We start from the raw sequence: 21,985 nt of genomic DNA, 5'->3' as shown, positions 1-21,985 counted from the left end.
AAAGAATAAATAAAAAAAAAAAAAAGACTTAAGACGAGCATTTTGACACCTCCCCTGGCTGCGATCGGCTACTCTCGTCTACTTTCGAGGCGAGCCGCAACGCGTCTCAAACAAGCCATTGCCCGCCATGAACTTCCGGGGAACGATCCTCGTCTACATGAACCACGTGACGATAACCGTTTTTGGACTTCCGTTCTCGTAACTCTTCTATTATATGGCTCTGGGTATACCTTAGTTCAGCAAATGTTTTCTGCCTTTTTATTTATGCTGTTGATCAAAAGTAACTCAATTTATTTAAACAGGCCAAACATCTTAGTCTGCTGATCTGCTCATTAATTCTGAGCAATTTAGATATAATTTATTAATTTCCACAATAGTGTTAATGTTCTATGAACATTGTTCAACTTCTGACGCCGGAGATGGACCGCTATGCTACCCACAATTCAGTTCGGTGAAAAGTGAGGCAACGTGACGTCACCCCATTCAAAGTGAATGGGCAGACGCGTTGGAAACCGTTTTTGAAGCTGTCGAAGCTGTAGTGTGGACGGCCTGTTAGAGGTGCTACACTTTAAAATGTGACTCTGGGTCGTATTTAGCTGCTGAATAATCGACCTATATGGTAATTTTTTGTAGGAGGACAGGCTGGAAATTGTATATATTTATATAAATATATACATATGTGTGTGTGTGTGTGTCCCCGCATCTGTAGAATGTTATTGTCTCATTATACCATACCGCACTGTGAATGAATTAAAAGTAAATATAAGTCGTCATGAACACATCTGTCCATCAGACAGAGGCTGCTGTGCCTCCTGTCATTACATTACATTACATTGCATTTAGCTGACGCTTTTATCCAAAGCGACTTACAATAAGTACATTCGACCAGGAAGACACAACCTTGAGGAAAACAGAATCATATAAGTACATCAGGTTTCATAGAGCCAATCATTCAAGTGCTACTCAACTGGCTTTAGATAAGCCAGTCCTTTATTAGTATATAAGTGCTCTGTTAGCAGTTCTTTGTTAGTCATTCTATCGCTCGAAGTGGAGTCGAAAGAGATGAGTTTTCAGTCTGCGCCGGAAGGTGTGTAAGCTTTCTGCCGTCCTGATGTCCACCACTGTCATCATTAATGGATGTCTCTTTAAAATGACCGCTCAGAGGAGAGGAGTTCTCATTTCTCTAACCGCCTGCTGAGTGAGGGACTGCAATATAAGAGGGAAAGAAAGAGAAACTTTAAAACTGTTCAATTGTTATGATGTGTAAAGACTGATATTGTTCTATAATCGTCTGAAACTGTTAAGTCATGAATGATGTGAAACGGTTAACAAAGAAAAAGGGAAACTCAAGCTGCTACTACACTTTATTTTATTTATCTAAAATTAAGCACTTTTAAGATGCACATATTTTCAAAAGCTATTTTATTTATTTTCTCTATTTTATTTTTAAATGCAGCCCGAGAGGAACATTACACATATCCACAGTATTTACTGTATCTGTATAGTTCAATGTTAATTGACAATAGATATTGTTGTTTTTTAATTGTACTTTCTTTATTTGATTGGCAGTCAGTTGTTGATTACATGCAGACGTTGATAAAGCTACAGGCTACTTCAATATATATATCACACTAATTCATAAAGCAAGTTAGACATTTTGATGTTCCGGACCTTTGAATGGGGACATTTTCTATGGACCTCGTTGAATTTTAGTTGAATACTACCCCTGTTTTAGCATATTCATACACACTGTTCATACGGCTCACATGCTGATATCTAGTGTATTCATACCCCTCACTGTTTATTCATCATTCAATTCATTCTATATTTTATTCTGTAGATTGTGTACATTACTTTTCACTTTACTGCTTGTTGCACCTGGTTAGAAGCTAAACTGCATTTCGTTGTCTCAGTACCTGTAATCTGTGCAATAACAATACAGTTGAATCTAATCTTGAGCAGGAACAAATGTATTTACTTAGTACATATCTGACATTAACGATTAAACACATGTGTGCATTCTTTATAAATGCAAACCGAGTCAAGCCGACTCCGGAGGTGGCGGTATGCACCTTAAAGTTGTTTGCAATCCGCCAAAAAACCGAAAGAAGAAGAAGAAGAAGAAGAAGAAGAAGAAGAAGAAGACTCCGAGCTGTCCGACTTCAGGCGAGCTTTTTGAGACCTCCCCCGGCTGCGATCGGCTATTCTCGTCTACTTTCGAGGCGAGCCGCACCGCGTCTCAAACAAGCCTATTTTAAGCAGTCACGTGGTATTGAGGGGCAGCGAGGCTTCGTTTGTCATCGGTGACGTCACTGGCCCAAAACGATACAAGCCTCGATACAAGGTTTACAAAAAGCTTCAGGGATTACTCGACACACGCTCCGAAGCCTCGGCGCAATACGTAATATCACTAGATCTAAGTACTTCTCCAACCTCTGGTAAAACTGCCTGTCGATGATTATTTGGAAAAACATACCCGGAAATGTTTTCTATGTTGTTATTGGACTGACGCTAGCTGCGTCATTTACGCGCCTAGGTGACCTCAGCACATGCGCCGCTATGTTTTGAAAACCCGGACAGCCAAAGCCTCTCACTGCAATACATGTGCACTGCATAGAATTATATACTTCATGATGCATCTAATGTAACAGAAAGGTAAAGCATGCCAAAGTCTCTGAAGAAGTCCTGCAGCGCTCAGACCTCCATCAGCAGATACTTCGGAGGTCTGAGCAGCAGCACTGTGCCTCAGTGTGGGACTAATAAGAATCCTGCCGAACAGCAGCTCTCAAGGGGCAAGGTGAGGTTTGCTTTATTGAACGCATAGGTCAGATAAAAGTAACTTAAATATGATTAGTGACCTAAAACCGTTTGTCCTGCAGAAGAAACTGTCCCCTGGTGATGGTTTTGGATTGCCAACAAAACGAGCCAAACTTTCTGTACAAGACCTGCCGGTGGAGGATTTAAACTGTGAGCCTTCCTCCTTTCAGAGCAATACAAGTGAGTGTGTGCACCGCAAACCAAAAATCCTCACATTTACGCAACACATGTTCATTTCATTTCAAACCTTTATTTATACAGATACATCCCATTGAGATCATTGATTTCTTTTTCAAGGGAGACCTGCTCAAGTAGTTCCACATGAAACATAAAAACATAAATAGAACAACAAAAGGACATCATACATCATGTCACTCTCAGTCAAACCCATTCCAGGCAGTTAAACCCTCCTGTTTATGGGAGAGGTTTGGAATTGACATGAGATAGAGCTGCTCATCATGTTTAAACCAACAAGTTAAAGATCCCTATTATACTGTTTTTCATCAATATGTTATAGGTCTCAGATATATACAAAACATGTCTCTGAAGTGTTTGGCTCCAAATACCAAACAGATCATGCATTGTAGCATTACCCATAATCCCCTCTGTTTCAGCCTTGTCTTTTACTTTAGAGGAAAATAAGGAGCCACTCCCCACGCCCCTCTGAGAGATATTTGGTTATAACGAACACAATGGTGCTCTAGGAGGAAATATTTACGTTTGTGACGTTCTTTTTATGGATTATTACTCTTTATAGTCATATTTCATCTGTGTTTCTTGACACTCGAGAGACACCGGTCATCTCGAGCCGAGGAGCAGCAGGCCTCTGCTCCTCCACCTTGGAAAAGCTGAAAGGCTTCACCTGCTCGACTGAGGCCGGTGATGGTGCTAGCAGTAAAATCTGTGACGGAGGAAGCAGTATCCGGCCTTCTCAGGATGTTGCTGAACAACACAGCAATACAAATAAACTTCTTCAGCCGGGAGAGGAGGGTGAGGAGGAAGGGGATGTTGAAGAAAAAGGGGGTTCAAGGTTTGCTGCTTCAAAACAGGTAAACTCTAAGTAAATCGTCTGTGTTTATACCAGCATTTGAAAATATTTAGCAATATTTTATTCTTTGCCTGAGCCATATCTTGACATGTAGAGGACACAACAACCTCTAAAAAAGGTAAGGTAAGGATATGTTTACATGACAAACACTCACATCATGATAGAGCTCTGTGATCAATGGATTGTGGAAAAGAACATCATCATAATTTCTCTCTGTTAAACACGTTTTCCCGGCAGACAGGAGAAGGCTTAGGGTTCCTTCAGATAACAAACCAACACAAATGTTTGAGCTGTGAAGAGTTTCTTCATTCTGCTCAGATCTCTTTAAAAACATTATGACACAAGCTTATTTTGTTGTACGTCAATCACCTTTAATTTCATTATTCTATATTCTTTAAGGAGTGAAAGGTATTGAAATTAAAACAACAATAGCACTAAAGTGATAGATCAGCCTAGCCAATACATGGGCTGATACGAAGTTACGAACTGAATGCAGATAAATCAGTTTAATGTATTCTACACCTGTAAAGTTTTGTCATGCCAAATCGGGCCATGAGCGTAAAGTGGGGGTCAATTAGAGACACATAGACTCACAAAGTAAAAGCAATACCAGCATTGCTTCTGCCGCTGGTATCAAAAAGTTCCTCTACAGAAACGGCAACAATGTGCTTGAAGTCAATTAGGATCAATATTTTCATACTGTAGTCACATTTCTGTCATATAACACATTTGAGGAACTTTGTTATAATTATTTGGTAACAGTATTTTATCACTCAGGGAAAGTGAAGTACATTTTTTCTCACATATCAGTTGGAAATAAAGAACTACATTCTTTGTGTGGGGAACTGTTTCTACTAAAATGATTTCTATGTCGGCTTTTCTATTACAGGCGTTCCACTTTTCTCAGTTTGCCAATTCAGGGGGAGGGGGAGTAAGGTTTGCAGATCTGAGTCCCCCCTCAGACTCGAACGCCCCCTCAAAGCGCTCAAAGAAAGTGTTCACCCCCCTGGAGCAGCAAGTGATCCAGCTGAAACAGCAGCACCCGGACGCATTGTTGGCTGTGGAGTGTGGATACAAGTACAGGTTCTTTGGAGAGGATGCAGAGGTGAGAGCTGCATCTGTGTTATTATGTGGGTGCAAGGTTTAAGATATGCCTGAATACATTTTTCTAGAACATTCAAAACATTAACTAACATTATAAAAAGAATGTAAAAAAAAGTACAGTGCTGAAGTTATGTCAAAGACATCTAATGTATCTTGTTGCAGAGATATCTACTGCAATTAGCATGCTAATAAGCTAGCCCCAGCCCTTCCTGTCTTGTAATACCACTTGTTCCTCTATAGGCAATATTGAGTTGCTGTAGTGTCAGTCTCAAACATATACACATATCTCACTGTGTGAAAGTCATTTTTCATGTGGTACTGTAGATATTTGTTTCAATGCAGGTTATAGGATATTTCCAGGTAATGGTAATTGTCAGGGAATAATTTCACCCTACATGTTTACCTTTTGCCCTCTGACTTAGCTGACCAACCTTGAGAAGCCGTTATCTCCCATAAGGAGGGGCTGCTCTAGCAAGTTGTTGTTGTTACCAGTTTATGACCGGGCAACTCTCTGTCAGAGATAGTTATTGTTGTGGGACACCTGGAACACATCCTTCTCGGGGGATAGATGACCCCGAGCCATAAGCGAACAAATGTGATTCAGTGTCCTCAGCTGTTTAGTCTATCTATTGAAGAATGTTGATTATTACACTCTGAACTAGTTAAAACCTGGAACTACAGGAGGGTTCTTCAGAATTGATGTGGCATCTCAACCGTGTGGCCAAACCGTGACATGTCTTGTGAATTCTCCGGCCGAAGCTCCAAATAAACCGTGTCAGTGTTTGCCATCAAAGCTCCAGCTCTCCTCGTGTCTCTCTGAATCCTGACTCCAATTGCTTCAGAAGTTTCCCCCACAGTGACGGAGCGTCCACACTACAGCTTCAAAAATAGCTTGGAGCTGGGCGTGTCTGGAGCTTGGGGATTTTATTCAAGCAACACGACCAACAACCAATCACATGAATCTCCCGCCCCCGACATACAAAGCAAAAACCCCCGGGGATTTTATGCGAGCAATATATATATAAACTCCCCAAACAGGCGAAAACCTACCAGTTTCACCCACTGTCTCTGCCACCTCCCTCCATGCCTGGTTCCTCCGGTTTGTATCCCGGTAGGTGAAGAGGGTCTGGTCATACAAAACCAGGTGATTTGCTACGGCGATAGTTAGTTTCTCCTCCATCATTTTTTGAAATATAGAAATGAACGGCGGGGGATATCTCTCCCAGCTTAGACGCGGTTTGATTGGCTACGGCTTGAGCTGTCAGATTTTCAGAAACGGGATTTGATTGGCTGGCGCCGAAGATGGCGGAGACGGACCGCTCTGCTACCCAGAATTCAGTTCGGCGAAAAAGCGAGGCAACGTGACGTCACCCCATTCAAAGTGAATGGGCAGTTGTCGACGCTGTAGTGTGGACGGGCCGTGATATCCTTTGAAAGGGTGTCCATGTCTAAACTTTTGTGTTTTTATTATTATTATTTCTGTAGACCTTTATGAACATCTTACTTAAAAAAAATAAAAAAATCATTTGTAACTTGGTTTAGTAGTGGCTGTACATTTTGTTTTATTTTTGTATCTGATTATTACTGATTTGTGATTCTCAGATAATAAAATGTAACTTGTAATCATGCCATTTTAATCCTCCATTTCCATTTCCATCACTTTTAACTCTAAGCTCAAATTGTATATGCTCAACGCAACGTGGCCTCCTTCATCTAAAAGCCATGACGGATGTAATCTTTGTTTGTTTGAGCAGATTGCTGCAAAGGAGCTGAATATCTTCTGTCACCTGGATCATAACTTCATGACGTGCAGCATCCCGACACACCGTCTGTTTGTTCACGTCCGACGGTTGGTGTCCCATGGACACAAGGTATGAAATATATCTTGCATATATTTCCTATATAGTAGCTGTTTAGAGTTACGTTGTTTCTCAATATTATTGTCCTTATTTTATAGGTTGGTGTGGTAAAGCAGACTGAGACGTCTGCAATCAAGGCCTCAGGAGCCAATAAGAGCGCTCTCTTCACTCGTCAGCTGAGCGCTCTGTACACCAAGTCCACTCTGGTGGGAGAGGGTATCCTTACAGACCGGGAATATCTGTGTGTGTGTGTGTGTCCTTGAAGCAGCTTTTTATGTCTCTGTCTTTCTAAAGTGGTGTCCTTGACAGTTTTTCTGAGATGTGAACCCGGTGTGCAGTCTGGGGGCTGTGGAGGGGGGGGTCTGTGGTGATGTGGTGTCGGACCCCCCTGACAGCTTCCTGCTGTGTATCAGTGAGAGCTGGGAGAAGAAGCAGCTCACTGTGGGGCTGGTGGTGAGTCTGATCAGTTCGTATTCATAAAAACTACAGATGCTCTCAGGCAAGGAGCTGAATCAGGTTCTTCAGTTTAAAGCAAATTCATATTTATAGTTTATGTAAAAATAAGAGAAATGTTTCATCTATATTTTGTACACATTCTTTTATTTATTTTTATGTAAAGGGTTTGAAATACCACTCTATTATAATGTCATCTAATTTCTACCTCTCTGTAGTCATTAAGGAGGCTTGGTCCATGCGGAGAGAACATTCAATATGATAATGTATGGCCTTCAATGTAATCATATCTTGATTCAATGATATATGGAGATAAACAAGAAGGCCTATATCGGCATAGACTAATTAGGCCATATGACCCGGACACAACAGTAATAAATAAATAAATAATTGTCAGCAGTCAGAGATTATTTCAAATCTGCTCTTAATCAGCTCTCCCCTGAACATCTGTGGTCTTTGACTTACATTTGAGGAAGTGTTATCCCTTCCCTTGAATCAACTGGATTAGCCAAAAGCAGATGTTTATAATTTCCTATTTTATTCAGAATTAATTTCAATTTGTTTCCAAGATAAGGTTTCTAGATTTGTAACTATATCACAAAATACCATAATGGTAATAGAAGATTCTTTAGCCCTGCGCTGATATCGAGAATAAAGTGTTGCAAGAACATTTAAAAAACAAGTTAATGTCTATCACAGCCGGTTGTAAAACGTGAACTTTGAGTACAAGCTGTACGTCTTTAACAAGAGCAGAAGGAAAGCATGAGTGTGTACATTCAGTTTGTGTTTGTGTTTGCAGGCAGTCCAGCCCAGCACAGGTGACGTGTTACTGGATTGTTTTCCTGATGATGCATCTCGCTCCGAGCTGGAGGGTCGTGTCCTGAAGATCAACCCTGTGGAGATCCTGGTGCCCTCTGACCTCTCAGAGCAGACTCACAGACTCCTGCAGAGCATCGCTGCCACCAGGTAATCTGCTGTCAGGCCACTAGAGGGCAGTCTGCTCCCATTTACATTACATGTCACTTGTTAGACGCTTTTATCCAAAACAACTTACATAGATTCAATACTGTGGGCAATCCCCACAGGAGCAATTTAGGGTAAAGTGTCTTGTCCAAGGACACAGCGGAATGTTGACTGCAGCGGGATTCGAATCAGTGCATCTGTGATCCGAAGATCAGCACACTAACCACTGAGCCACATCCTCCCTGTTTAGTACAGGACAGTATGTTCTCTGTGGTTTTAAATGTGTGTGTATTTGTGAGTTAGAGTTTGAGGGATTGTGTTCAGTTTTCCCCTCGGCAGGTAGACAGTTTCTATCTCCATCTCTCTGGGCTTATTTAGAGGTTATGTGACGACCACAGGGCCAACAACCAGGCTTTATCTATTTTAAAAGTTCATAAAGTGATCTTCCTCGCAAACGGACGTTTTTATGATACTTGCATTACAAATAAAGATTATTGCAAGATAAAGCATTTAGCTTATTTCATTGGTCAAATGTGTATAAATGTTAAAACAAGTTGGCTGGTGGCCCTGAAGGCCCCAGCAGGCTTTAGTAATGATGATACATTGTTTTTTCAAAATAAATAAATGCTATTTTTCAAACTGCAGCTGGTGGATTTTCCTATGGAGGAATCAATAGATATATATGGGTCTAAAAATTAATCCTTTTACAATCTGCACGACATTTACCATTTGAAATACATACAGGTGAATATTTTTGAATAAAGTTAACATTTTAGGCACAGTGTAAACAGCTTCATGTCCATCCAGGGTAAAATGTTCTATATCTATAAACTGATAGGACAAACAGTTTTAATTTTTCTATATGTCTTGTGCAGATTAGCTTGTTTTTGGCAGTTTTTCATATGGAAATTTTATTGTATTAATTAATGTAGATAAAGCACAAACCTCACATAGCCACCTGGAAAACCGAATCAGGGGGCGTTACTACTTATAGTTTTACCTTTATCCCAATGTTTTGTTCAATGTTTTACCCCAACTACTCCACTTCACTTCAACTCTGCTTTATATAGTAGCTGCTCTTTTAAAGCACATGGCTTATAAGTTCACATTCTCATTGTCGGTCCGAATGATTTCAGACATTTGGCAGTCAAATCCATCCAGTGATAAGGAGCATATACGCAAACCAGGTACAACAGGGAGTTGTGAGCTGTTGTTACAACCGACGCGTCGATGCAAAAACAGACCTCAATATAATGAATGTAGGCTCCAGTGTTGACCAAGATACCAAACAGAGCTAAACCGTGCGTTTTCTTTTCACCGGCTGACTCACACGGTCAGCAACAGTGACTTTTGAGCTGATGAATTCCAGAAACCTGTTGCCTCTCATTGTGCCGCCATTCAGATCCTCTTTGCTGACAGTCTGCACCCAGCATGTTCACACCAGCAGGGACGGGCTCCTCTGGAGGCTGCCTGTGATTGCATTATGTTCTGAAAATGAAACGAGGGAGTGGGAGGCAGGCAGTGCAGTGGATTAGATTAGAGGGGAATAGTTAGATAAATGGGAAGGATCTCTGCCACTTTTTGTCTTTGACTCCTTGAACGTGCACATATCTCCTTATTCACCTTTTCTTTTTATTCCGGTGGCTTCTTTTTTTCCCTCTTTGTTTAAATTCAATTCTAGAAAATGTGGTTCATTTGTATTCATTCCTTTCGGTCTTTCTCTCTCCCCCTCCTCATTTTCTCAGCCGTCTGTGTTGAGTGATTATAGCGGAGATGGGCCTGTAAAGGCCATTCCAATTATTGTGTTTGAACAGCACTGCTCTCTAGCGTTGTGCTCATCAGAGACAAGACTCTTCTCAATTTGCAGCCTGTATCATACAAATACAGGGCAGCTCGGTCTGTTCTGCTCGGATAGAAAATTCATCACATTTATATTCACACAAGCCTGTTACAGATCACCATTACTGTAGACCTTTCACAATATTCTTCGAGGTGATTTTCTTTCCTCAATGATTTTTTTTTATTCATCCGACTGAAATGAATGACACTTTAAATGCATAAATTATTTGGAAATAGATGTTTTGCAATGACACATTATATTGCTGTTAATCCCACCCATTAAAAATCTTAAAGCAAGAGCGACCCAGGCGATTTAGAAGAGGGGTTTTTGTGGCTGCTGACGTTAGATTCACAGCCTCCGTGTCTCCGGGGTTGGCTGACGAGAAGCGCCCCCTAGCAACGGGATGTATGTGTGTCCATGGAGAGGCAGGTAATGAGTCCCTGGGAGGATGGGAGTATCTTGGTGCAATATTACTTTACTTATTCTAACCCTGGAGTCATGAGTCGGGATGAGAGCAGTGACATCGAGAGCTGAATGAATGATGCTGTCAACACAAAGGCTCTTGCTCTTTAAGATTTTAAGTCGATCACAGACACTCCGACACACAAAACATAATTTGTGTTTGATGTCTGTATGGATTTAAACGGCCACTCAGGGCTTTGTATTCACCCTACAGAAATAGATACTAATCGAGCACCTTGATCTGTTTTGCACATTAACCTCTGCCTCTAACATCTCTGCCTTAACCTTTAACATCACTGCTTATGATTTATCACCATCACGAAGGCAAACAAAACAAAACAAATGTATTATTGTTAAGAACCCACCTCTTCACATCTGCAGTGACACACTAAACCCAGAAAACTAAAAATGTAACATATTTTTCTCATTTGCCTTTTGTTTTGGAATTGTTTTTGTTTTTATTTTGCAAGATTTTGAGATATTTGTGTCAGAGGTATGTTTCTCCACCAGTACAATGGAGGTGAATGGAGCTAATTTGAGCTTATTGTTGAAAACTGGTGTTTGAAAATCATACAAATATCTGCAAAACTTGCCTTCCCATCCACTACACTCTGTTCTGTGTTTAGTGCTATTAGAGTAAATATGTGAAACATTGTAAACATGATTCCTTTTTAACATCAGCATTATAGCATCCTCTTTGTGACCATGTTAGCTTGCGGTTTTTGGCATTAAACTCAAAATACAGTTGCATCAATGCTTCTCTATATTTGAAAGACTATGGTTTGTAGAGAAATGTCTTGAGATATCTTGAATTAGCGCAATATACATACAAATTAACTTGGCTACCTTAGCACAGCTGGATCCCATGGCTGTTATGTCATGTCATTCAATATCTTCAAGGAACAAAAAAAAAAAAACACCTTCTTTTATAGGGGCGGAAAGCAACATAAAATAATCTAAACGCTACTTACCAGAAGCGCCAAGCATGTGTTTCCTGGTTATTTAAGTGTACATTTTGACAAATTGGTGGCATAAACTTGAATGAGATTTGTTGTTTCCTGGGGCCTCTCAGGGTTTTGCAGGATGCCACACAACACTGCGCTGTGTCCCTGGATCGATAGCAGCAATTGTCGCTGTTCTCGTAAACCCCATAATATGGTTGAATTGACTGCTTAAATGATTAATGGTCGTGTTTGCACTGAGGGCACAATATGCGGTCTATTGATCACTAACATGCAATCTTTGCTCCCAGTCTTACCAGTGACTGAAGTGAGAGATAATGATTCTTCTGCGTGTGTGTGTTTGTGTGTGAGTTTAAGCATTAGGAAGTGGAAAAAAGAAAATGCTCCAGTGTTCAAAGCCACGTGTTTGCCTTGGTTGCCCTGGCAACAACAGCGGACAAAGCAACCGAGTCCTTGAAAGCAGCAACGCCGAGCAAGTGAATGGAGAAACCGGGAGATGCAGGGAAAGTGTGTGTGTGTGTGTGTGTGTGTGTGTGTGTGTGTGTGTGTGTGTGTGTGTGTGTGTGTGTGTGTGTGTGTGTGTGTGTGTGTGTGTGTGTGTGTGTGTGTGTGTGTGTGTGTGTGTGTGTGTGTGTGTGTGTGTGTGTGTGTGTGTGTGTGTGTGTGTGTGTGTGTGTGTGTGTCCACTGAATGTGGTTGAACAAAAGGATGGCTGGAACATGCAGTGCTTCTGTGTCTAATTTACCTCACAGACAGGAAAATGATCAGATATCAGAGGTTGTGTTTCCTTCATCTACTCATCTGTACAGTCACAAGCACAACTTAAATCTATGCTGTCCTGTTGTCCTCCTGCAGCGCTCAGGCTGATGATCGAGTGAGAGTTGAGAAGAGGGACAGCGCTCAGTTTGAGTTTGCCTCGGCCATGAACACAGCCACAGAGTTCTACTGCCACGCCCAGGAGAAAGGTGTGTTTGTACCTCTGGGTGCTTTTTGGTTTTACATCCTTGATATATATATATATATATATCTATATAACCCTCAGTTACTCACATACTCTCAATGAGAGCAAGACAGCCATTCAGCTCTCACACGCTGGATGTGTGTAAGGAGTGTGCCTGTGACTCATGGCTGTTTTATCTGTGACATGTTTGTGTTTCTGTATCCTTCAGGCTCTCGCTCTCTCTCGAGTATAGCATCCTTGGAGAGCCCAGTGATCTGCTGTCTGGGGCCCCTCATCCAGTACCTCCAAGAATTCAACTTAGAGAGAGTTCTTAGAAGTGAAAGGTATTTGCACACTCGGCAATGCAGGTTATTATTTGCTAAGAAATCCTTGGTAGAGCTGAAACGATTAGACAGTTCATTGGCTAGGTGATTGTCTTCTTTAACTGCTGCTGCCTAACTTGGCCAGGACTCTTGAGAAGAGAGAGAAGGAGGTTTTTAATCACAATGAGATCTTCCTGGTTAAATAAAGGTTAAAATAAAATGAAATGTTTTAAATTGTATATTTGTATGTATTGTTCCAGTCACTCATAGATAGATAGGTACACTTTGCTGCTTTTCTTTGTTATGCATACTTTTAAACTGAATCTCCTTGGGTTTTGGACTTCCATTGACTTAACTTACAGTATATATTTCAAAAAGATTAAGCTAACGTAATAGATAGGGAAAATAATATATATACCACAATGTTTTTCTAAACTTATTTCAGACTTGATTTAATATCCATATTTTCTCCTTTATACCTGTACAACATTTTGGGGTGACCTCCATTTACAATCCAAGAAAAAAGAGCAGTTACTTTTTCCTAAAATTGCTCTGATTTAAGTTAAAGAAAGCTATTCTAGTCTTCACTATTAAACATAAATTGTATTGCTACATGGATGATTATATCATGCAGCTGTATTTAAATATGATTTCTTGCTCCACGCAGCTCATTTCGGCGTCTGTCCTGTGAGTCGGAGGGTATGATCCTTGGTGCGGCCACCCTCAGGAACCTGGAGATCCTAAACAATCAGGTGAAGACACATCTCTGTTTGCAGTCAGTGTAATGAAGGGGTGGAGTCAGTCAGGATGATAAATGGTTCACACGGCAACATACTTTATAATCCTCTTGTGTATAATTACTAAGCAGAAACATCCACACTTTGTCTCTAGCTGCTAACGACAAATGTGCTTTTTTAATTAAGTTGGCTAAAGCATGACTGTTTTCAGGTCTTAAGTCAGGTTTCTAATGTGTTATGGAAAGAGCACCTCAAATGTCAGTCAGTTGCATACATTTAAGCTCTCAATTCAATTCAAATCATTACAATGTTAATTTTTCTTTTAACCCTCATGGGGGTTTGTGGTTTTGTAAAATGTTTTTACAAATATTCAATGTATTCCTGTGTACTCTATCCCCGTCACAATGAATTAACCCCATATCTGGCATTGTCCCAATTTTGAAATTTGACTTTGTCCAATATTGATGACATTCCCCTCCAGCCTTAGCTGTGCTTTGTGTTTTTGGCTGATGAGCAGATGTTAGCAATGTAACATGCTAAACTAAGAAGAGAACAAGTTAACAGAATACCTGCTAAACATTAGTGTTAATAACAATAGTCATATGGAGCATTTTACTATGCTAAAGTCAGCATTCAGACAGAAAGGCATTTATGTGTTTTGTTTGTGTCTCTAATCAAGTAAGGTCAAGTCTGTAGGGACTATGAGTTCAGTTGTGCTCTCTTTCTGACGATTGCCTATACACTGAAAGTTAATGCTGAGACAAAAATGTAATGTTTGTATCTATGCCTGAAACAAAGGCACCAAAGGTACACAAACAAACATTTTGTTCATTGAAAAAAGTAGAAATAATTTACTGGAATGTTTCACCGAGCCTGTATATTAAAAAAAAGGAAGGAATACAAAGTACTTTAGACATCGGTATTTTGTATAAAGTACATTAGTATGTCTAGCTGCTTTAAGTGAATTATTCAAATGCCTACTGTGTGCATCACAAATGACATATTGCAGTGTTGAGTTCATTTTGACATAGAAGTCAGATGTTCCTCTGTAATTGTTGTTTCTAATTTGGGTTGTGTGTAGAGTTTTGGCTCAATGAGCCCAATTTCTAAACAAGTATAAATATAAAATATGCAGGTCTATTGATCTGGCTAGAGCAAAGTCATGAAAGACAGCTGAACAGGTGCATGTCAGGAATCATTTACTGTAGAGCTGTAGTATTTAACAAACTTCAACATGATGTTTGTAACATTTACCTCAGTAAAAAAAGCCTGGAGAGTAGAGAGAGTTTTCCATTTTTATCAAGCTTTTAGCACAAGGGTGTTGACAGCCGCCTAGCTAGAAATGTCATGCAGCTTACCGGCTGGATGGCCACCTTCCAGTGCAAATACTTTTTATATGTCAAGACTGTCCACATGATGTCTGTACACGTTGAAAAAATCAGCTGCCAGCGTCGTTGCACAGTGTAATGTAATGGATGAGTTAAATTGTCGTTTCTCCGATCACAAGAAAATGTTCAGTGACTGTTCAGACTTGCGTGGGCGACGGCTCAAAAGTTCAGCACGACTCACGAACACATGGAGTTCAAGCTGAGTTCAAACCTCCTCACCTGGCTGCTTAAGGCTTCCCTCACCTGCCCATATCTATTACTTCATGTTATTATCCTTCCTGTGTCACAGTCAAATGAAGTCGTCTGTTTTGTGTTTGTGTCCGGTCTTTGGGTGACAGACAGATGGCGGGCTGAAGGGCAGTCTGTTGTGGGTGTTAGACCACACTCGCACTTCATTTGGGAAGAGACTGATGAGGAATTGGGTGAGCCAGCCCCTCACAGACCCGCAGTGAGTACAGGAGACCCTCTGTCCTCTAAAGGAGCTTATCTAGGCTTGACATTCAGTTTCACAGAGCCCCAAAATAAATCTGAACCCTAGGATTTCGTCTTCCTAGTGCTTTTTTCCTATGCTTTCACTGAAAGAATAGTCCTGAGCAACAGATGTGAAAGACTACAATGTTTATCATCTGCACTGGTGTAGGTTAAAAGTAATGTGTATTGTAGTAGTGTAAGAAAATATCAATCCACTTAGGTGTTGTGATATTGTGATATTGTGTTATTGTTTTATGTTTTGAGATACTGAATTGATTCTCAAAACAGAATAATAACACATTTTGTTTTAGTTAATAGTTAACATGCAAACATTAGTTGTAGACGGTAGCTCAGTATGTTAAAAAAAATGCTATGATTTTGATGTTACAGGGACTTAAACAAATACAAATGCAGATTCCACTATGCTGTTTGCAACACACTTTTTATTCGGATTGAATGCATATGGCCTGTTTTTTAATTACCACAATATATGCTTACCGTATTGTAATATAATGAATCGTAACCCCTGTATCTTGATATAAATAAATATTGACAGATTTTTGCCAATACACAGCCTATATATATATATATATATATATATATATATATATAGTATTGTATATTGACAATATAACATTGTATGCAATCATTTTAGGTTTAATTACCTGGAACGACAGGTAATCCGTAACCACTTCTGCATTATTGACCTCCAATAGCAAATGTCTTAATTTGAGAAAAATATGAATATCCCTATCATTATGATTAAAATGATTGTGACATGAATGCAGCATTAGTCCAAAGCTGTTTACCATCCTTTGAATAATTCCTTTAATTAAAAGTCAGTGTAGCACAAGGATGTTCTAGAGAACTTAAGACAGCGTTCATCATCTGAACATTTACTTATTGTTCAACCAGTTGAGCAGTGTTTCTTAAAAGAGGAACAACTGCTCTGCGAAAACCCTTAAAAAATGTTCAGGGGGTGATGTCATTAAATAAAAATACAAAAATCAGTGAGTTAATTTATTGCAGTGCCGTTCCACTTCTTTTCTCTGCAACGTAATTCTATTATCCATATTTGGATATTGTGTTGGTATTTTGTTTGTGTGTTTGTCCCTCTCCCTCCCACAGTGCAGGGATTACTGTTGGGGATTGGGCACTGCCCTCAGATTATACAGATAGCTCCTCTACAGAATTTAAACATGTATAAAACCCAGATTACACGCAGTCACACGAAATCCAAGGCACACACGACAGCAGCACGTGACAACTAAGCCTTACTTTATCTACATTTTTCAGACTATGTTTTTCATAATATTAATTTGTAACCTTTGTGTCTTTGGTACAATGACACTTTCCAGGTTATGTGCCATTTGGATAAAAGTTTTTTAACACCAAATACTATTTCTTGAAAAATACTAAAATGTTGCCTAGGTTATTATTTTTCTTAAAGTCATAAATACTACAGTAATACACATTTAATCCATCTCCAGAAAAGATAACCTAAATATACTGTAATCGCTACATTCAAAGCTGGTTGGCTTCAATTAGTTCCAGAAACATGAACATCATTTGTGATTCAAAGTTACACTGCCTTTCAATCAAGTCTAATTCAGCTCCCCAAAATGAGATCTGCTGATGACTGATTGATGAACATGTTTATATCTTTGACTATTTGAATTCCATCTTTTCTATCAACTCTCTGATTTTGTGTCTGATCTGCCTCTCTCTCTTTCCTTCTGTCTTTTCCCTCATGCACAGGTCTCTCTCAGAGAGGCAGGATGCTGTGCAGGAGATCCTGGAGTCGCCCTCCCTCACTCTAAGTTCCATCAAATCCCTGCTGTCACATCTGCCCGATTTGGAAAGAGGCATCTGTAGCATTTACCACAAAAAGGTAAAATGCAATAAAAGGAACAGACTCATCTTTTGCCCCACTGATCATATTGTTTTTTCTACAACTGGTTATCATTAACACAGCATCTGTTGGCGTAGTGACACAGATTAAAACCGTTAGAGAAAAAGATCACAACTACAAAAATCTGGCAAAGGCATCAAGAAGAGCAGACCTCCTTTTCCTGGACGTTATGCATAAAAATGAAAACCAATAAAATGTTCTCTCCCCGACTCCGTCACCCCCTTTTTCTCTTTCTCTTGCTCTCTATCTCTTTCTTTCCCTCTCTTTTTATGACGTGCATCTTGATTAACAGCAGAGAGCAGTCACCCCATTGGCACTTACCTGATTGTCTGACACAATCTCATTTCCCATCGGATCCATTTTTGAAATGTCAGATGGCTCTTGTGTGTGTATGTCTGTGTGATGAGAGGGTCACTTTGATCTGAGCTCATGTTCAACTCTTCAGGCTCCTTTTTATATATTGTTAAAAGAAAACGATCAAATGAGAACACACACACCCACACACACAGAGGGGCCTTGATTGTCATTTAGCCCGTGTGTAGATAGATGTGGCTGTGTGTAATGGTCTGTGTCTCTATGGCTCCATTGACATAATGGGAGGGAGGGCATGCTCCTAGTCTCCAGTCGCTCTCTGGGTTCATAAAAGAGCATCTCGGGGGGCTGCTGACATGGGGGACCATTAGAACTACAGCATGTGATTAATGCCATAAACCACTGTCAGTGTGACGCCCATTAACCTTTCAGCACTTGGTACGATACTCTGAAGACACTAATGGCCATTTGAAGTCGATAAAATCGGAAATATTAGCTATGTTCTGAGCATTGATTAAACATTACCTTGATTGTATCGTAAGTCATATTCGGTTTTATGTTTAAAGCTGCAACATTGATGCAAAAGAGACATAAAGCTACTATGTTTGAGATAAAGGACAGCTGTGTTTCTTATGTTGTGGATTGTCAGCAATTACTAGAAGAGCTGAAATACAGACACAATTAAATAAATATTTAGTACCTTTGGTCATCCCCTTTTTATAAGGAGCAGTCTGCACTTTTAATCCAATATACTTTTTGTCAAATTGAGCCAATCTTTCTCCAGAATCACATACTCCACCTTTAAAGTTTCCAATAACAAATATGTCTTGTTGGAATATCTTAAATGATGAAAGACATCAATAACTTTTAAAAGTTCAGACTAAATCTTGTAGATGCATTTGAATGACATTTGTCTCACATATGTAATGCAGTGAATGGCTGCGATTTTAGCATTTTCTAAATACTTGCAGACTGTGCTGCTGCTAATGATAGTGTCTCTCAGAGTGTTGGCTGTAATAGGTCGTCTCTCTTTAAGCTTTGCTGCCAGACCCATCGCTGACGAGAGATCTAATCTTTCTGGCTTGCAGACTCCCCCAGTAACACAACACACACAATCATTCACAGAGGGAAACAGAACAAAATAGCTAGTGTTTTGTTGGAGAATAAAGATGCTATTTCCAATATATAGTCATTTTTTCCAACCACGACCAAAGATTGCTCAAACATTTATCTTCATCAAAAGTAATGCATAACTGTGTGTGTTCCAGTGTTCCACGCAGGAGTTTTACCTCATTAGCAGTGGTCTCTCCCGCCTGGGGCTGGAACTGCACGCCTTGCTCCCAGCTATCCAATCACAGATCAGCTCGGCGCTCCTCCGAGGCCTCCTATTGGACACTCCTGACCTGCTGGCTCCCGCCCACAGCCACCTCAAGGTGCTCAATGAAAAGGCTGCCAAGTGAGTATCCAGCAGCATGAAACAAAAGTATTTGTTAGTGAAAGAGGAGGGACAAAGTACTTTGCATGAGCAGCAATACAAACAAAGTATTGAGATAATACAGAAAACCAATGGCCTTAAACAAAACACTTTCCTTTAAGTGATGCATTGTTAGAGCAGATTACTTACTGCTGCTTAACAAAGTTTTGTGTGAAAGTCTGAAAAGGTCCCATGTCATGGCCATTTCTACTGATCATAATTCCATTGTTGAGGTATACTAAAATAGATTTATCCATCCATCCATCCATCTTCTCCCGCTTATCCGTGGTCGGGTCGCGGGGGTAGCAGTTCCAGCAGAGAGCCCCAAACTTTCTTTTCCCTGGCGACATCAACCAGCTCTGACTGGGGGATCCCAAGGCGCTCCCAGGCCAGCGAAGAGATATAATCCCTCCACCTGGTCCTAGGTCTACCCCTTGGTCTCTTCCCAGCTGGACGTGCCTGGAACACCTCCCTAGGGAGGCGCCCAGGTGGCATCCTAACTAGGTGCCCGAACCACCTCAACTGGCTTCTTTCGACGCGAAGGAGGAGCAACATTTATATTGTGCAATTTTCCAAACTCGCATTGGTTTCTCATACAGCATCTCTGTAAAGTATGTGTATTCACTCTCTGTCCTAAACGGCTTGTTGGAGCTCCTGCCCCCCCCTCCCTGTGAGCCCAGTGGCCGTCTGCGAGACAGCGAGACACCGCGAAACCCAGCCTGAAACCAGCCCGAGCACACGCACACACACACACCCGCAGCCTCGCCACGTCCCGCCGTCTCAGGCGGAGAAATCGGCAGTGCTGCAGCTGAGAAAAGATTGTGTGTGTGTGTGTGTGAGGAAGTCTTAACGTAACGGCTCCGCGGACGTAACGTAACGGCTCTTTACGTTACGTTACGTCCCTATACCCAAATACGTCACTATACCCAGGAAGAAAACAATGGAAAAAGAGAAATCTCCAACGAGGCGTTCTGGTGCAGCATAGACAGGCCTTTTCTGTGTTAGAGTTTTACTCGCTACAGGGTGTACTTTGAGGGTTTGTGACTCTGCAGACCGTTTACATGAATATAAACTTTCATAACACACAAGGGGACGGGTAATAACCGGAAAAGCATGACATGGAACCTTTTAAGCTTTTGAATGATCCTAACAAATGGCGATGGTCAATCAGGACAATACATTTTTCTCTGTAAATGGAGGAATTGGTCTATTTGCCTCTAAATTGGACTGATTTTATTTAATCGCTAACTCCAAAAAGTTTGATTGCTAAACACTTTTGTATATGGGTAAATCTATAATTAGTTTTATCAAGGTATGTGAAAATCTGAAAAACATCAAAGTACCAACACTGCTGAAGAGGTGGACTGACCAAAATGTTTAATGTCTTAGAAACTCTCCGGTATTGTGTGTCTATCCTGCTAAACATGCGTACTATTAACTGTTACTGCTGTCACATTTGGATTCTGTTTTTCTGTATTTGTGGAGGTCGGGGAATAAGACAGAGCTGTTCTCAGATCTGTCCGGCTTCCCAGTGCTGCAGGAGAGGAGGGAGCAGATCCAGACTGTCATCAACGAGATTCAAGACCACCGCAAAGAAGTCCGGCTGACGCTGAAGACCCCGGCACTCGACTACACGAGCGTCTCCGGACAGGAGGTACGGCCTGTGTGTGTGTGTGTGTGTGTGTGTGTGTGTGTGTGTGTGTGTGTGTGTGTGTGTGTGTGTGTGTGTGTGTGTGTGTGTGTGTGTGTGTGTGTGTGTGTGTGTGTGTGTGTGTGTGTGTGTGTGTAAGAAAGAATGGCGCATTATTTTGACCGTCTGCTCCCGCCTTATTTAAGTCTTCCTCTTCCTCCTTTGCCCTCAGTTTCTGATTGAGGTGAAGAACTTGCGGTCGTCCACTGTTCCACCTGACTGGGTTAAAATCAGCAGGTGAGCTCACAGTCACTATCACTTTTATCAGTTTTTTTTTTATTAAATGATAGTGGTATTTGCTTCTTGGTGTAGGACTAAACATAAATCACAGTTTTATTGAAACCATAATAAGTGCAATATTTGTATTGAAATATTTGTTGAAGGTCAAATATGTGTCTATATCTTTAGTGACTAAGGCATTGTGGTGCTGCAGAGATGTCAATATTGACATATCTTATTATACAAACTAAAGAAAATATATCATTCATTTGGTACACTAAAAAACACACTATGATTGCTTTCATATTAAGTATATTCTTTTATGTAAATAAATATAATGTTACATTGTCTACAACATTGTGAATCATATTGCAATATCAATCCAAGGAACTGCAATCCTATATTATTTCACTCCTTTGTACAATAATGACAAGATGACATCTGTATTCAGAAAGCAATGCGCAGAGTGGAACTGATGGCTCCTATTCATTTAAATGAGAAACCGTTAACCACTCACAAATCCTTAATAAGGATCAAGAAAATGGTGGATCATTTATGTCTTCAGGCAATGGTCAAAATAAATGGAAAATAGATTCTATGCGTTCTTTCGTTTTAGGGCAACCCTCAAGACAAAACGGGTAACATCTGGTGTAAAAAAACTTTTTCTATGTATTTTCTAAACCCTTTTATATTGTATTCTCTGCTCCTCTCTCCTCTGCAGCACCAAGGCAGTCGGCAGGTATCACTCCCCTCTCCTGGTGGAGCGCTACAAGAAGCAGCTGCAGCTCCGAGAGCAGCTGCTGCTGGACTGCCAGAAGGAGTGGACCAATTTTCTCGAGTATGACACAAAAACAGCTGAAACCAATCTCAAATGAAAAACTGTTAGAGAGGCCTGCACATCTCTCAGCTGGACACAATTATTTTTTTCATGGTCAAGTGCATCAACAGTCTGCTCAGAACATAGTATGCACTTACCTTAAATTACACTTGAAAACACTTTCTCTGTCTCTC

The 21,985-nt window shown here is 40.5% G+C and overlaps 1 protein-coding gene across 1 annotated transcript in view; it reads left to right on the top strand.

The window, feature by feature from the left end:
* Window positions 1-2,128: 2,128 nt before the first annotated feature.
* Window positions 2,129-21,985, top strand: part of msh3 (mutS homolog 3 (E. coli)) — a 48,322-nt gene continuing 28,465 nt past the window's right edge. Inside the window, exons 1-17 of the mRNA XM_034092060.2 lie at window positions 2,129-2,797; window positions 2,880-2,997; window positions 3,607-3,866; window positions 4,755-4,970; window positions 6,724-6,840; window positions 6,927-7,044; window positions 7,148-7,281; window positions 8,081-8,247; window positions 12,364-12,473; window positions 12,678-12,792; window positions 13,439-13,523; window positions 15,235-15,344; window positions 17,126-17,258; window positions 18,860-19,047; window positions 20,551-20,719; window positions 20,928-20,992; window positions 21,696-21,812. Of these exons, the coding sequence (XP_033947951.1) occupies window positions 2,663-2,797; window positions 2,880-2,997; window positions 3,607-3,866; window positions 4,755-4,970; window positions 6,724-6,840; window positions 6,927-7,044; window positions 7,148-7,281; window positions 8,081-8,247; window positions 12,364-12,473; window positions 12,678-12,792; window positions 13,439-13,523; window positions 15,235-15,344; window positions 17,126-17,258; window positions 18,860-19,047; window positions 20,551-20,719; window positions 20,928-20,992; window positions 21,696-21,812 (2,357 nt within the window). The 5' untranslated portion in view covers window positions 2,129-2,662. The remainder of the gene's footprint in view (window positions 2,798-2,879; window positions 2,998-3,606; window positions 3,867-4,754; window positions 4,971-6,723; window positions 6,841-6,926; window positions 7,045-7,147; window positions 7,282-8,080; window positions 8,248-12,363; window positions 12,474-12,677; window positions 12,793-13,438; window positions 13,524-15,234; window positions 15,345-17,125; window positions 17,259-18,859; window positions 19,048-20,550; window positions 20,720-20,927; window positions 20,993-21,695; window positions 21,813-21,985) is intronic.

The sequence above is a fragment of the Pseudochaenichthys georgianus genome, chromosome 9, assembly GCF_902827115.2.
Source record: "Pseudochaenichthys georgianus chromosome 9, fPseGeo1.2, whole genome shotgun sequence".
NCBI lineage: Eukaryota > Metazoa > Chordata > Actinopteri > Perciformes > Channichthyidae > Pseudochaenichthys > Pseudochaenichthys georgianus.
Note: the sequence above shows the minus strand (reverse complement) of the source record. Positions and strands in the feature narration are given on the sequence as shown.